General features: G+C 36.5%; 1 protein-coding gene across 3 annotated transcripts; it reads right to left on the minus strand.

Annotated features, from left to right (window-relative positions):
* Window positions 1-10,683: 10,683 nt before the first annotated feature.
* LOC149389105 (putative N-acetyltransferase HLS1) lies at window positions 10,684-12,078 on the minus strand. 3 transcript variants are annotated; one of them, XM_089624135.1, is made up of 3 exons: window positions 11,886-12,078; window positions 11,635-11,815; window positions 10,684-11,542 (listed from the first exon to the last, which is right to left on the minus strand). In XM_089624135.1, the coding sequence occupies exons 1-3, from the start codon at window positions 12,067-12,069 to the stop codon at window positions 10,684-10,686; spliced, it is 1,224 nt and encodes a 407-aa protein (XP_089480261.1). In that variant the 5' UTR covers window positions 12,070-12,078. The 3 variants fall into 3 exon arrangements, with proteins under 3 accessions (XP_089480261.1, XP_089480259.1, XP_089480260.1); XM_089624133.1 differs by having other exon boundaries at window positions 11,635-11,819; window positions 11,893-12,069; XM_089624134.1 differs by having other exon boundaries at window positions 11,635-11,806; window positions 11,886-12,069.
* Window positions 12,079-15,023: the final 2,945 nt, after the last annotated feature.

The raw sequence follows: 15,023 nt of genomic DNA on the forward strand, positions 1-15,023 counted from the left end.
AAGTTACGATCTTAAATCGTCGAAGGAATTTGAGCACTCTAAACGACTCGGAACCTAGTTTTTCAAACGGTGATGAAAAAATTAGTCTTTAACGCTAGAATCTGTGAACAAAGAGATAAAGATATATTTTTTGGTGGCTAGGGTTTTATGGTGAAGAATGAGAAGTGAGATAGAGAGGAATATGGATTAGGAGAATTGAGAGATTGGGACTACGAGGAATTATTTTTTAAAACAATAATTTTCTCTCTTTTACTAGATTCGTCGGTCCTTAGAAATAATCTTGCATAGACGCTCGGAGTTCTTGGGACTGCATTCTCGAAATCAGGTACTCTTCGTGAGACATTTATCGTACTAATTTTTTCTGTCAATAATATATATATATATATATATATATATATATATATATATATATATATATATATATATATTCAACTAATAGGAAGACAATTCTCATTAACTAGAAAGGCTTGAGCCATTCAAATAAAATAACACTTCACACGTATCATATACAAATAATTTCATATAAACACAAAATTTCTAAATTTCTTAAAGGTTATATTTTTAAAATTTCACAAACAACGTGTCTGCATTTTTTTTTCCAACGGTAGATGAAGTAGATTTTTCTCCCACTCTTTCTCTGACAGTCCATTTTAAAATCACCTGTACGGCTTCACCTACTCGAGAAAGTAAAATGTACTGAATCGAAACATCTATATCTAGTTTTTAAAAAATAGCAATTAAAAAATCAATGCAATGCAGTATAGCTCAACCACAGATTTTTATATGTTAGGAAGCATATTATTTCGCTGTCATTTATGAGGGCATTATTCATAAGCATGAGCCTTGAAGAATTGGGTCATAGAATTGGATTGGACCAATATTTTCATGGGATATATATTTTTGAAGAAAAGGACTCTCTCTCTCTCTCTCTCTCTCTCTCTCTCTCTCTTTCTCTCTCTCTCGAATGTGTGGTGCTTACATGCTTTATACTGAGTTATATTAGTGTTGTCTACGTGGCTCTAATTTACTAGCTAGATTAAGTCCTAAATCCTAACTATAGGTTTTCTTATAATAATACTGTGCATTGTAACCATTTACATTCAAGCATTCACTCACACCAAACTCTATTACAACTTTCACATCAAGCTCTATTACATAGTATGATTAAATAAAAAAAATAAAAGTTTGTATAATATAATTAAATATAGAAATAGCTTAAACATTATGCAATTTGTCTGCATCTCTAATGAAGCACTCCATTTTTTTTTTACTTTATTTCAATTGAGCAACCCATCTCCAATAAAACTATGTTCAACTCTAAATATAGTATATATTTATGTTCCATTTACCTCTCATATTTATGTTTGCACCCTTAATTTATTTATTTATTTTCAATTACATTACTATAATTTGGAATTATTCTAATGCTACATATTTACATTACTTCAAAAATTGATTCTAAATATAAATACACATTGATTAAGATAAATATGTATTAGATAAAAAATTACAATGAAATACATGCAACAATACAAATTTACTATTTTTAATCTCTTTTTAAAATAAAGGAAGTAAAACAATTGTTTAACTAGTTATTACAACACCAAAAGAAATAGAAACACTCAACCAAAAATACTCCCCCTTTTTGTCACAAAAAGATAAGCCAAGAGAACATATAAGTCTAGGTTGAGAGTAAAACATAATGAAATGAACAAAGAAAATACATCCTTCTTGATGCAACGGCTTCAATCTTGATCTCTTTCTTCATCTTCAACAAGAACTTCTTTGACCGAGTACTTAATGTCTCATAGGAGGTTGCTGAGTAGCCTAATTCTGGAGTTGGTAATCCTTGTGATCTCTGATGTCTTGAACTTGATCTCGGCTTCAAGATGTCTGATGATCTTCTCCTTCATGGATGAGGAGATAAAGGATGTACCTGCAAAGAAATGAAGATGTTTGAACATCTTCTTGAACTTCTTCCCCCCCCCCCCCCCCCCCCCCCCCCCCGCAATGTCATTCTTATGCTTCCCAGTGAACAACCTGAGAACAACATAGATGAACTTAGGTTCTCCAAAAAGGTCAGTGTGACTTGCCTCTAGTCACGTGCTCTGCTTCATCACCACCTTATAGAGAGGGAAAACAACCTAGATGGTTTACCTTCTCAAATGTGTCGTGTGCAGCTATCTAGTTGTAGATGATGTGGCCAATGTCAACTAAGCCTTTTTTTTTCAATCGCATACAGAAGCTGAGCAATGGTTTTGTTGGGTGTGCCACTTTGAAGTGAAGGGAACCAGTTCTTGATAGTTATTCCATACAACAAGGAATACTTCATGGCCAGTGGAAGACATATTTTGATCAATCCACTTGATTCTCTCATCACCAGTGAGAAACCTAGCAACCTTATCCAAATCAGGTTCTTCCACAATAGTTGTTTTTACCACAGAACCATAGAACTCGTTGATCAAGTCAGCACTGTTTGACAACTCCTTTCCCCTGATCCTAACTACTCCAAAGTTTGGGCTCGATGAATTTCCAAAATCCTCATTCAAGTTTACTATAACCTACCTAACAATCTGAATAGCAAACTTCTTAGATGAGGTAACAGTAGAGAACAGTTTTACCTCTTTCAGCAATGACAAAATCTGAGAGACTGTGTACTTCTCTTCATCAATCTTCTTCTCGTGAATGACAGAGTGTTTCAACATCAGCTCTCACTTGCTGTAGTTGGTCAGGGATATGAACCACACTTCTTTCTTTCAGACACCTGGTGCAGTAGAGGCTTTCTTCTTAGAAGGACTCTTCTTCTTCTTTGCTGGTTCTGGTACAGGAATGGAGCCTTGGGCATCTTCAAGAGCAGTCACTTATGGTTGAACCTATTGTTGAACATGATCGGGAACAACTTCTGGTGCAGAGACCGAAGCTGTTGCTTGGGTCTTCTTCTTCTTCTTCTTCTCTTCTTAACTCTAGTTTTCTTCTTCCTCGAAGAATAATCTCTCTTCCTTTTGAAAGGCTCTTCCTCATATTAAATTGCTTCATCATCTTATGAGACTCTAGCCATCTCATCACTCTCTTCATCTTCTCCTGTTTTTCTCTTCATACTTTTTTTAGCTGAGCTGGGATAGACACTTGTTCTCTAACCAGCATTCGAATCTTAAATGATAAGAACGTTAATGATGACATGTTTTTCAGCAACTGAGATTTCTTCTTCCTATGATACTTATTCAACCCTTTTTCTTGTAGAAATTAAGACATTAATGGTCCTCTCCATCAATTTCTTCATCATCACTCTTAATGTTGGTTCATTAACTTCTACCGGGCTAGGGATTTTTGAATCCCCCTGAGTTGCATGTTCCTGATCCGGCACTTCCATCGAGGTCTGAGAACCCATTATAGGTTCTGAGACTTGAACATTCTTACCAACATTGGATGGGGCTAACCTGAGTTGTGATTTCACCAAAATCTTCTCTTGGATTTGGGTGATTTTGAAGCGTCTTCTTGATGTTCTCCAAGGTCGTGATGTCGGCGCTGATGCTGAATGGCATGACATAGGAGTCTTGGTACTGTTGAGACTTGATCGGAGTGGGGGAATGAAACGATAAAACTCTACAAGCGTGAGTGGCCACCATTTTGACGTTAATCGGTGAAGGAATTTTTGAAATTTTTCATTGGATTTTCAGATGAAAAATGAGGAACGAGGGTTTTCTTGGATACTTTTTTTGAACAAGTGAGAGAAAGTAATATGACTGAGTCTGAGTAATAATCGATTTTTTTATGGGAATCTGGAACGGTTGCAAAATACTTCACCGACGTCAGCCACGTGTAAAGCACGACTGACCCATTTCAAATCAAAAATAAAAACCCACTTTCTCTAAAAAAAACAGGTAAAAAAATCTATCAAAAAATGTGACTATGCCAAGATGTCACTCTCCCTGGTTGACGAAAAATTATAGAGAAAATTAATTCTCAATAACATATAGACCCAAAGCAGATCTAAATGTTTCAAATTGCACACTTTCAAGTGATTTTGTGAAAATATCGGCCAACTGCTTTTCTATAGATATATGATTACGCTCAATGATCTTATTCTCCACTAATCCTCTGATAAAGTGATGCCTGATATCGAGGTTCTTTGTTCTGAAGTGTTGCACTGAATTCTTTGAAATTCTTACAACACTCATATTGTTGCAGTAAAGAGGCATAACATCTTGTTAAACTCCATGCTCGCTTAACATTTGTTTTATCCAGATCATCTGAGTACAACTATTCCTAGTAGCAATGTAGTATGCTTCTTGCTAAACCATGACACAAGATTGTTTCCCAAAAAAAACGCAGCCTCTATATGTACCTTTTCAATATTCTGCACTACCTGCACAGCCCGCATCACAATAGCCCACTAGACTTGAGCTAGTGTCTATGGTGTACCGAATGACATAATCAATTGTGTTGCACACATACTTGATTACTCTTTTGACATTTTCCAAAATGCTTTCTTTCATATTAGCCTGATATCTTGCACACACTCCCACTGAATACGAAATATATGGTATGCTTGTAGTTAAATACAACAGACTCCCAATAATATTTCTATAAAGTGTTTGATCAACTGGAGCCCTATTGTCGTCTTTTGTGACCTTGATATGAGTAGATGCTGAAGCTCTCTTGTGTGCAACTTTCTAGAATTCAAATTTGTTCAATAAGTTTCTGGCATATTATCTATGTGAGATGAAGATAACCTCTGACTTATGCTTGACTTGAAGCCCATGAAAATAGGAAATTTATGATACCATGCTCATTTTGAACTCTTGTTGCATTTGTTTAACAAACTAATCAACCATCTTCTTTGAACTTGAACAAAATACAATGTCATCACGTAAATTTGAGCAATGATAAAGTCTGACCCAGTGTGTTTCACAAAATGAGTCTTGTCTACTCCTCCTCGAGCATAGCCATGATCGACCTAAAACACAGTCAACCTCACATACCAAGCCTTAGGCGCCTGTTTCAACACATAAAGAGCTTTCTTGAGCTTATAGCCGTAATCTGGATGGTATGGATCTTCGAAACCCTTTTGTTGAGCAACATAGACTTCTCCGGTGAGAACTTCATTCAGAAAATCACTTTTCATGTTCATTTGTTGCAGCTTGAAGTTCAGATGATAAACAAGAGCAAGTAGCAATCGAATGGCCTCCAGACGAGCAACTAGAGCAAAAGTTTCTTCGAAATTTACACCTTCAATATGTGAGTATCCTTGAGCCACTAGGCGAGCTGTATTCATGGTGATGTTTCCTTTCTTGTTGGATTTATTCTTGAATATTCATTTTGTGCTGATAATGTTTCCTTCACACCGTTTCTTTCAAACTCACTAACTTCCTTTTGCATTATCACTATCCAGTATTCATCAATGATAGCTTTGTTGATGTTTTTGGGTTCAGCACTAGAGATTAAACATGAATTATTGATTATATCACGATAGTTAATAATAGGCTTATCTCTGTTTTTTCTTCCGTCTAGACGATTGCCGATGATTGATGAGATTAAATTATTCTTCTGAATTCTGGAACAAGGTTGTAGTAGAGGAATGTCTGGATCATCTTCATTCAAGTCCTAAACAGATTCATCATCTGATGAGTAAAAAAAAATTATCTTGAATATTCTATGAGGAGTTTGTTTGACCAAATTCTTTACCTTCAATATCTCTCATTTCTTAGATATCTTTGACAGTGACTTATATTGACTCTATGACAACGTTAGTTTGCTTGTTTAGACTCGATAAGCTCTGCTATAAGTAGAGTACCCAAGGAATATTAATTCATCACTCTTCGAATCTAAATTTTGCATGTATTCTATGTCATTCAAGATATAGCATACACTACCAAACACAAGAAAGTACTTGATAGTTGGCTTCTTTCCATTCCACAGCTCATAACACGTCTTCTCAGTTCCAGATCGAATGAAGACTCTATTGATGATATATTATATTCGGTGGTTTGGCCCAGAACTTCAATGGCTTTTTCTTTGCTATGATCAAACCTATGGCTATCTCCTGGACTGTTCTATTCTTCCTCTCAACTACGCCATTTTGTTGTGGAGTGATGGGGGATGAGAACTGATGCGCAATGCCTTGAGCTTCACAAAAATCAAAGAACCCCTTACTCTTGAATTCTCTTCCACGGTCACTTCGGATAGGCATGATGTGTTCACCATTATCTTTCATTTATGCATAGAATGGTGAATGCCTTGATTGCATATGATATTTCTCTGAGAAAATATATCCACAAATATCGAGAATAATCATCAACACAAATGAAAACATATTTCTTACCACCAATACTTTCAACTTGCATGGGACCCATCAAGTCCATGTGTAAGAGGACTAGATGTCTCATAGTATTGATCTGTGATGCTTTTGTGAGCTTCCTTCGTTTGTTTTCCCATCTGATAGTCTCCATGCATAATGCTGAGATCTCCTAGAGTGTGGGAAGTGCTCTGACAAGCCATCCTATAGCAACTTTCTTCATGGTGCTCATGTTGAGGTGACCTATTCTCCAATGACAAAATTTAATTTCATTTGACTGGCTCATAAGACAAATTGCTCGAGAAGTTGCTTGACCAACTCATATGAGATACCAGTTGTTTGACGACCTCTTCCCTTCCAGGACACACTGATTCTTCTTGTCGAACACCTGGCATTTTTTCTTAGTGAATAACACATGATTGTCTGCATCACGCTCACACTAATCAAGTTCGCCTTTAAACCATCAACAAGAAGGATATTCTTAAGTTGTGGTAACCCTTCTTTCTGGAGCATTCATTTCCCAACAAGTATTCATTTTGCCCCATCTCCAAATTTCACATTATGAGTCTTGCATGGCTTGAGGCTAGTGAAACAGTCTTTGTCACCGTTCATATGCCCTGAACATCCGTTATCAAAGTACTAGCTGCCTTCTTGTACCTCTTTAGAAGATTTGTAGGCTACAAAACACTGATGCTGCTTCATTTTCCATTCTTGTCTCACAGAAGTTGTCTTTCTTACTCTGTGTATTCTGAGATCTGCGAGGCACTTGAAATCGCAAGGTTTTATATGACTAGCTTTATTGCAATAGTGACATACCCACTTCTTCTTTTGTCTGCTAGTCGTTGGAGTGACATGTTGCTGCAGTTGCTTGAACATCTTCTTGGACACTTCATTCCCCATGTGATCTCCAGCTTTTCCAAACTTTGTATGTCTCTGTGATGACTCACCATGAAAGCCAAGCTCTTTGTTGCTTCCATTTCCTCTCTGAGATGCAAGGATTGTGTCAAGATTGTTGGAGCTTGAGTTGAGCATCTTCACATTTTTCTTAAGTTGTCTCAATTCGTCATAAGCTTCCAGGTAGACTCGCTTGTCATTTAATTATCACTTGCTCTTCCAACACAACTACAGAATCAATGAGTTTCGTTTTTTCACAAATTAAACCAGCTACCTTCTTCTCTAGGGCGTTCCTCTCAATTTTTAGATCAGTAACATTCTGACTTATCTTTTTGTTATTGTCCATGACTATGACCTACTTGTCACGCAGCAACGAATAGTTCTTAATTATGTCAACTTTTGTTACTTTGGCTTCTTCATCACTGCTCCAGTCATCAAGGAGAGGTTCAACAACTTCTGGTTTACTCCTGTAACAACATTAAAGGCTAAATATATAGTTAGTAGTTTCATCATCTTGACTGTTGTTTTTCAGACTCTTCATCACTCCAATTTGCAACATAAGACTTGTTCTTCCTCAGAGTGTTAGCACATTCAGCCTGGATTTGACCAAATCCTCGCATTCTCTGCATTGGATTCCTTTAGCCTTGTCTCCACGATTCTTTTGGTTGTTGTCGCCAAGTCTGTTTCTCTTCTGAAAATCATTGCCTCTTATGTTCTGATTATATGGAGTTGAATTTTGCCCTTGATCCCCACTTCTTCAAGTGATCCTCTTCATGAATTTTGCCAAAATTCTTAGCGAGCAACGCTATCGGTTCTGTCTGATCTTGATCTTCTTCTGCTTTAGTGATAGCTTCTGCTTTCAAGGCCACACTCTTGTTCTTCTTATCTGAGTCTTTTCCTTTAAAATTCATCTTGAAGGTCTTGAGAGATCCCATCAACTCGTCAAGTCTCATCTCCTATATATTATGAGTTTCTTTCTATAACAGTCACCTTCATAGCAAATCCTTCTAGAAGAGTTATCATAACTTTGCTCATTAGCTTTGTATAATCAAAAGATTCTCCCAAAGCAAACGATTCATTAGATATATCATGGATTCTAGTGTATTCATAAATTGATTCCTCTTTTTTCATCATGATTTTCACAAACCTGGTAGTAAGCATTCGAGTACATTGAACTTTGATCTTGTCTTTACCCTCATGAGCTACACGCAAAATATCCAAGCTTCCTTAGCAATTTCACAGTTGGAGATTAGCTTGAACATATTCTCATCTACAATAGAGAATATGGTGATCATGACTTTAGATTTTCCCATGGCTTCTCGGTGTTGCTCATCAGACCATTTATCCTGAGCAAGCGTGGTTGTGGTTCTTTTTTCATCAGTAACTGTAGAGGAGTCCACCCTTTTTCCACGGCCACCCAAGCCTTCTCATCAATAGCCTTCAAAAATGCTTTCATTTTTGTCTTCTAGTATCCATGGTTTGGACCCTTCAAGAGTGGAGGTTCACCAATATTGTGTCCCTCCGTCATCTTCATCTTAACTCAGAAAACACGTAAGTAGACAAAATCGGATCACACTCAATGACTCGAGTGACCCGCTCTGATACCAATTGAAATTACGTGTCATAAGGTTAGATGGGTGTTCAACTAAATTGTTTAAACTACTTGTCGAACAGCTGATTGATTTTAACATGATTAAATATCTAAATAATCAATTAAACAATAAGTAGAAGGCAATAAAAGACAAACATAATCGGTAACCATGTTCGGTAAAAAAAACACCTACTCATGGTGACTAATACGTTCGGGGGGAAAAGCAATTCGCTCACTCAAATAGTCAACGATACATGAATATTAAGTTTCACACACTTAGTACGACTGTACAAAAGTTGCAAGGTTCTTTGATTTCGTTGTCGATGATGATCTCCAAGGTAGAGAGACGAACACAAAGCCTAGTTGGGTATTTATATGATTCACTCATAATCTCTCGCGAAACCTAGTAAGTCGGATTCTATAAACAAATCCGATCTTATTCGTCCATAAAAATCGGAACTAAACAAGTTGTTTAGTTTCTTTTTCACGCGGGAGGAAAAAGACTTAAAGTACCCCGAATCTTTAACTTGCTCGAACAGTTTCTTGAAGCTTTGACTTGAACAATTGTTACAATTTGTTTTGCCAAACTAAAATCTATGCCACAGAGGATCCAACAATTAGGATAATATATATATATATATATATATATATATATATATATATATATATCTTAGTAGTATTTTTTTTTTATTAATTCCTACTTAGGTTCTATATAGCTTATATTTAGCTATTGATTCTTCCAATTACGGCGGAATAATACATAATAAAACTCTCAAAACTAACTTTTAGATATCGGGAGATATTAAATATTCATGCTTTGTTAGAATTTACATGATCGATCTATTGCTATAGAAAACAAGACGTCTACGTAACGTTATAACTTATCGTTCTTCATTTTTTATTGTTCTAGTAGGATTTGAGGGCGGGAGCCGCGGGACAGACATTTAGATTCAATTCTTAAAATTTAAATTAATTCTTGAATATGAAATTTAGTCGTCATGAGTTCGAGACTCGTTATAAAAAAACATTATTGTTATAGAAGAATGTGAACTAACTTTTTTTATGACATATATCGCAAAAGAATACAAGTTCAGTGTCGGAGTTAAAATTATTATTATTATTCTTTTTGAATTGGGGATACTTCATGAACTCCGCATATGAATATGAAAACAAAACTTGTTTGTATTAGAAATTAGGATATTTCGCCTACCTCAAGAAAGCTATAATACTAGGTGAAAAATTATACAAGGTGATATATAGCACGATCTATAAACTTTTAATAGGTTTTAGTATTATTATTTGATCCATTTTTTTCATCTCTTAGATTAAAGGACGATCCATGCAAGTTATAAAAGAATATAATTATGATTAATTACATAATAATTCTTAACATATAAATCAACCAATTAAAATATAAAATTTGTAACTAACTAGACCGCTTTAAACATGTGATTTTGGATCTAGCCTACGTTTGACAATTTTTAGGGATATAGTCACGAATCCGTAGGATTCGTAATCACTCAATTTCGAGTTCATATGAGATAGATATGGTTTTTTGAAGTTTTTATGTAAAAAAAGTGTAGGAAAAAAATAAGAGAGATAAAATGACGAATTTTTTAATAAATAATGGCAAATCAGACGTTAATCATTGCCACATAAATCTGTTGGTTATTTACCTAAAAGTTGTGAAATGTAAACTATAAATAAATTTCATAGTTTTATTTTGACTATTTTGCTACACTGCCCTAATATTTTAATCAAAATAATATGTGAAGTAAAAGAAACTTTCAATCTTCCAGTTTTATTGCATAAAGCAAAGTAAAATTTTATATAAACGTTGTTCTCTCGTTGAATATGAACAGTAGAACATTAACAACGAAAAACAATAAAATCACAAAGAAAACTAGAAGTCTCTGGGGTCAACAAAAATCGATGGGCCTGGACTGGACTTAGTCCAGTCACCAACAGGCCCGTCACCGTAATGATCAACAAGCCTCCTAACGCACCACACGTCCTCGGCGCACGATAGCTTTTCCCAATAAGGGATCGCTAACCTCAACGGATCCTCACCCGCCACCTCAGCAGCCACAACCGCACAACCCATATCCCTTCCGATATTGTGCGCGTGGCCACAAAGCACTGATACCATCTCAGCCGCGCGTGGACCTTCCCCACCCAACCCGTACACGAAAAGCGCACCGAACGGCCTGAACACGTCGGGAACCGAGGGGATCCCCAGCCACGGCAACGCGCGGTCCGCCACTCGCGTCGCACGAGCGGCGAACCTCCTCACGCGCGACGCGCCGCGGACTTCCAGCGCGTAGCTGGCTTTGCAGTTCCACGCGCTCAACACGGCCCAGGACTCGGGCGGGTCAGCAAGGAACCGGTCTGTTCCAGGCCAAGGTCCGAACCTGGCCGGAACTGCCACGTAGGTCCCGAGGCTGAGCCGGTTCCGGAGGATCCGATCGATGTCGTGCGGGAAAAACTCGGTGGAGGAGAATCGGCGGCGGTAGAGCGACTCAGCATCTGACGTGGCAATCTTGATGAGTTGGATCCGGTTTTTTCGGATCTTGGCCCGGTGAGCGAATACGGGTTGGACCAGGATGGCAGGGGTTCGAAATCTAGCGTAGTGGCATTTGGTAATAAAGAGGTTTAAGGAGGGCTTATTATCCGATTCCGTTGCCATGTAGGAATACTCAGCCCCGTTTTTCCTGAACCACTCCTCTAATTCCTTCACTAACCTTGTTCCCACGCCTCTTCGCCTGCCACGTATAAATTATGTTCCTCGGAGTCATTTTAACAGAACAAATGCACTATATGTATATATTATTGTTGTGTGTATATATGTATATACCTATGAGAAGGTGAAACTCTGAGACCAAGAATGTAGGCGAGTTTGGTGGTGACTGCCGTAGCGATCGTTTCGACACTGTCGTTATTATTAGGTCTGATGAATTTGCTTCCACAAGTGACGGTTTTTATGCAACCTCTTATGATTCCGACGATCTTTTTCTCAACACCAAACCCTAATTCGCCTACCTGATCATTCAACGGCACGAGAAGCATGAGAATCAAGAACAGATAAAAGATGGAGAGAGAGAAGACTGATTACCAGCATAAGAAATGAAGGAGAGTGTCTGACTCTACAAATGGGGTCACCAAGAAGATCGGTGAAGAGAGACATCTTGCTGCCATCGCCGCTTGAACTACTCGTCGTTTCGCATTTCCTCTCAAGCTCTTCCACGGTTCGCGTGTCGTTTTCGCTCTCGAACTCTCTCACTCTCAACATGAGTCCCTCCATTATCGTAGTAGAGAAAGTTTAATACCAAGAGTTTTGTGAGGGACTGAGTACTATATACACATAGAGACGAGCTAAATGGCGGCTGTGTATATATAGACTATAGAGTCACGCGAATATAAATATTGCAATCATTGTAAATGCGCTTTTATTTATTTTTTTTCCATTTCGAAACGTTGAAGATGATTCCTCTTCTTCTTCTTCGTATGGATTTGGGTTCTTAATTAAATACTCTCCTTTATGACACACAATCACATTTGGAATTAATATCCCACCTTTTGATGGATATTAATAATAATAATGATAAATAATTGGGAATAAATTATCACCGCTTTTGTATGAGGCGAGTCATGGAAAGACCAACCAATGGAAGGTGAGTGAGTCAGTGGAGATGGCGGGTTTTGGCTGCTCCAAAAACTTTTCCAATTTCCATAACGTAATACGATGCTAATTAATTGATATCTCGATTAAAAATATTAGATAAAGGTCTTCGATCATATATATTCCCACTTGGAAAATATGAAACTGTGGGCCTTAATTGGTAATAAATTTGACATTCCAACTTTCTTGTGAAACCCTATAAGAAAAGGTGAACAAAGAAAACGATATATTTGCTTATAACTTGCCCGTTAACATATCAATTTAGGAAATTGAAGTTTTATTTCTTGTTATTTGCAATCTGGTAAACGCGCGACATGGCTTATTCTGAGTTTTTATTTTTTTGAAAATTTCTTCCGATTATTGTTGATGGTATACTTTTCATGTTTAATCTCAATTCAGAACAGGCCATCAAAATTATTTTGATATTCATATAATATTGATGTTTAAGTTAATTTTATATCACAATATACACACACACACACACACACACACCCATATATATAGCACCTTGCTCACTACAAAGCCAGAGACAAATAATTCCCTTTACATACCTAAATTTTACACTATTTTTAGAACAGAAAAAAAAAAAAAAAAAACCTAAATTTTACACATTAATAGTGTAATGTTCAACCAGGAATTCATCTTCTTGTTAGATTTATTCGTATATTTGTCGAAATAATGCTTCGACCAGCCAAAATTTCGGCTCCCTAGATATATTAACTATATAGGGTGCTCATGACAATCATATTAGGATCAAGTGTATTTCGTGCTGTGAACCGAATTAAGTCATTATAAATTAGTGATATGTTAACGTTAGAATATCTCATTTTAAAAACTATAATCCCAGTCAAGCGCAACTCGTAAGCTCATAAAATAATCGTGTCATTCATCTCGTTTTTGTGTCCATTCAATGTTGGGACCGATCTCGTGTTTTGCATTGGGCTATCCCATGAATCCCACAATACTAGAGATGGGCCTTATTTGCCGGTCAAAACATTTTTTTTATTATTATTACCGGATTTCAACTTAATAATTTTCATGATGGTTAAAATGATTAATCGGAATCTCTAGTTAATTTTAACAGTCTCGCTAATATCCAGTTAACTATATGATTAAGAACTAAATATTTAGTAATTTTTAAAAAAATTATTGTTGTCAATTTGAGGCGACGGATCTTTTTACCTCAAATGACCTAAGGGGTCTAATAAAAATAAGGAAAATTGTCAAAAGTAGGACTAAAATAAGGCCCATTTCCAATTTCCTACTATTTTCAAAAATTTACCAAATTAGGACTAGTAAAAATAAAGTCAAATGAGAGATACACAAAATTCTATCTATTATACCCTCATACTAATTATCAACCTACCATTTTCCCCAATAAAATCTTTCTTTTTTTCTCTTTCTTTCTCTTTTCCCGCTCAGCACATCGAGTAAATTTTTTTTTTTTTTTACTAGTCCTAGTTTAGTAAATTTTTGGAAAAAGTAGGAAATTGGAAATAGGCCTTAATTTAGTCCTAGTGAAGGAAATGTCCCATTTAATAATTAAATAAAAGGCTCTCTCTCTCTCTCTCTCTCTCTATCTCATATGAAAATTCAATTTTTGCTATACACCCAAATTTTGATAAATTTTAAGTAATAAATAACTACGATATTTTATTAACAACCCAAAATGACTTAAATACCCTATAAACATCCCGCTTATTATTTACAATCTGTTTGATAAAAAAAATCTTAGAAATGATGCAATAATAAACTTCACGTAAATTGAGGAGAAATGTACACACACAATAACCATCAACGCCATCTTTCTTTTTAAAACACATCAAACATTAAAAAAAAATAAGAGCAACGAGGTCATAGGAGATTCAACCTTCCCTGAAGAGGACTTCGAGTGGTGGCATGGCATCTCAGGCACAAATTTCACCGTGGACATGATGTTCTAAGGGTGGCGTCAATTTGGCTCTTCACTGTTTACGAACTTGGTTTCATTCTGAGACGGCTCACCATCGAAGCCGAGTACTCTGTTGCCACCATTCCTCCTTTGAGATGCTAGGATGGAATTTAGATTGCTAGGGCCAGAATTCAGCATTTTCACATTCTTTCTCAGTTGACTCAGATCTTTAGATGCTTCAAGGTAGGCTCCTCGAGCACTAGTTATCTCATACTTCAATATAGCCACAGTATCAGATAATTCATGATTTTCAGTGATTAAGCATATTACCTTCTTTTCAGGCACACTCATCTCCAGCTTCAAACTAATGATGTCCTAACTTAGCTTATTTTTGTTGTTGATGACTACTATACACTTATCATATAGCAGGGAGTAAGTAGTTCTTGATAATGTCATCTTCGGTGACTGAAACTTATTCATCGCTACTCAAATGTGACAACACTAAATGCAAGAAAGTTGGTGTTCTCTTCATCTTGATTGTTGCAGTCGGAGTCATCGTCGCTCTAATTCACAACATATGATTTGTTGTTCTTCTTCAGAGTACTAGCACACTCAGCCTGGATGTGACCGAATCTCTCGCACTCTCTACATTAGATTCTTTTATATTTATCCC

This window comes from Urtica dioica, chromosome 8 (assembly GCF_054948205.1).
Source record: "Urtica dioica subsp. dioica isolate 48M chromosome 8, U.dioica_male_clone48M_v1_H2, whole genome shotgun sequence".
NCBI lineage: Eukaryota > Viridiplantae > Streptophyta > Magnoliopsida > Rosales > Urticaceae > Urtica > Urtica dioica.

Excerpts from the sequence above, each read along its gene's own strand:
- LOC149389105 (XM_089624135.1), bottom strand. The coding sequence starts at position 12,069 with ATGTTGAGAGTGAGAGAGTTCGAGAGCGAAAACGACACGCGAACCGTG. Across the intron at positions 11,816-11,885 it reads ATTTCTTATGCTGGTAATCA|GCGAATTAGGGTTTGGTGTT; the intron begins GTCTTCTCTCTC and ends ATGATCAGGTAG. Across the intron at positions 11,543-11,634 it reads AGAGTTTCACCTTCTCATAG|GCGAAGAGGCGTGGGAACAA; the intron begins GTATATACATAT and ends TATACGTGGCAG.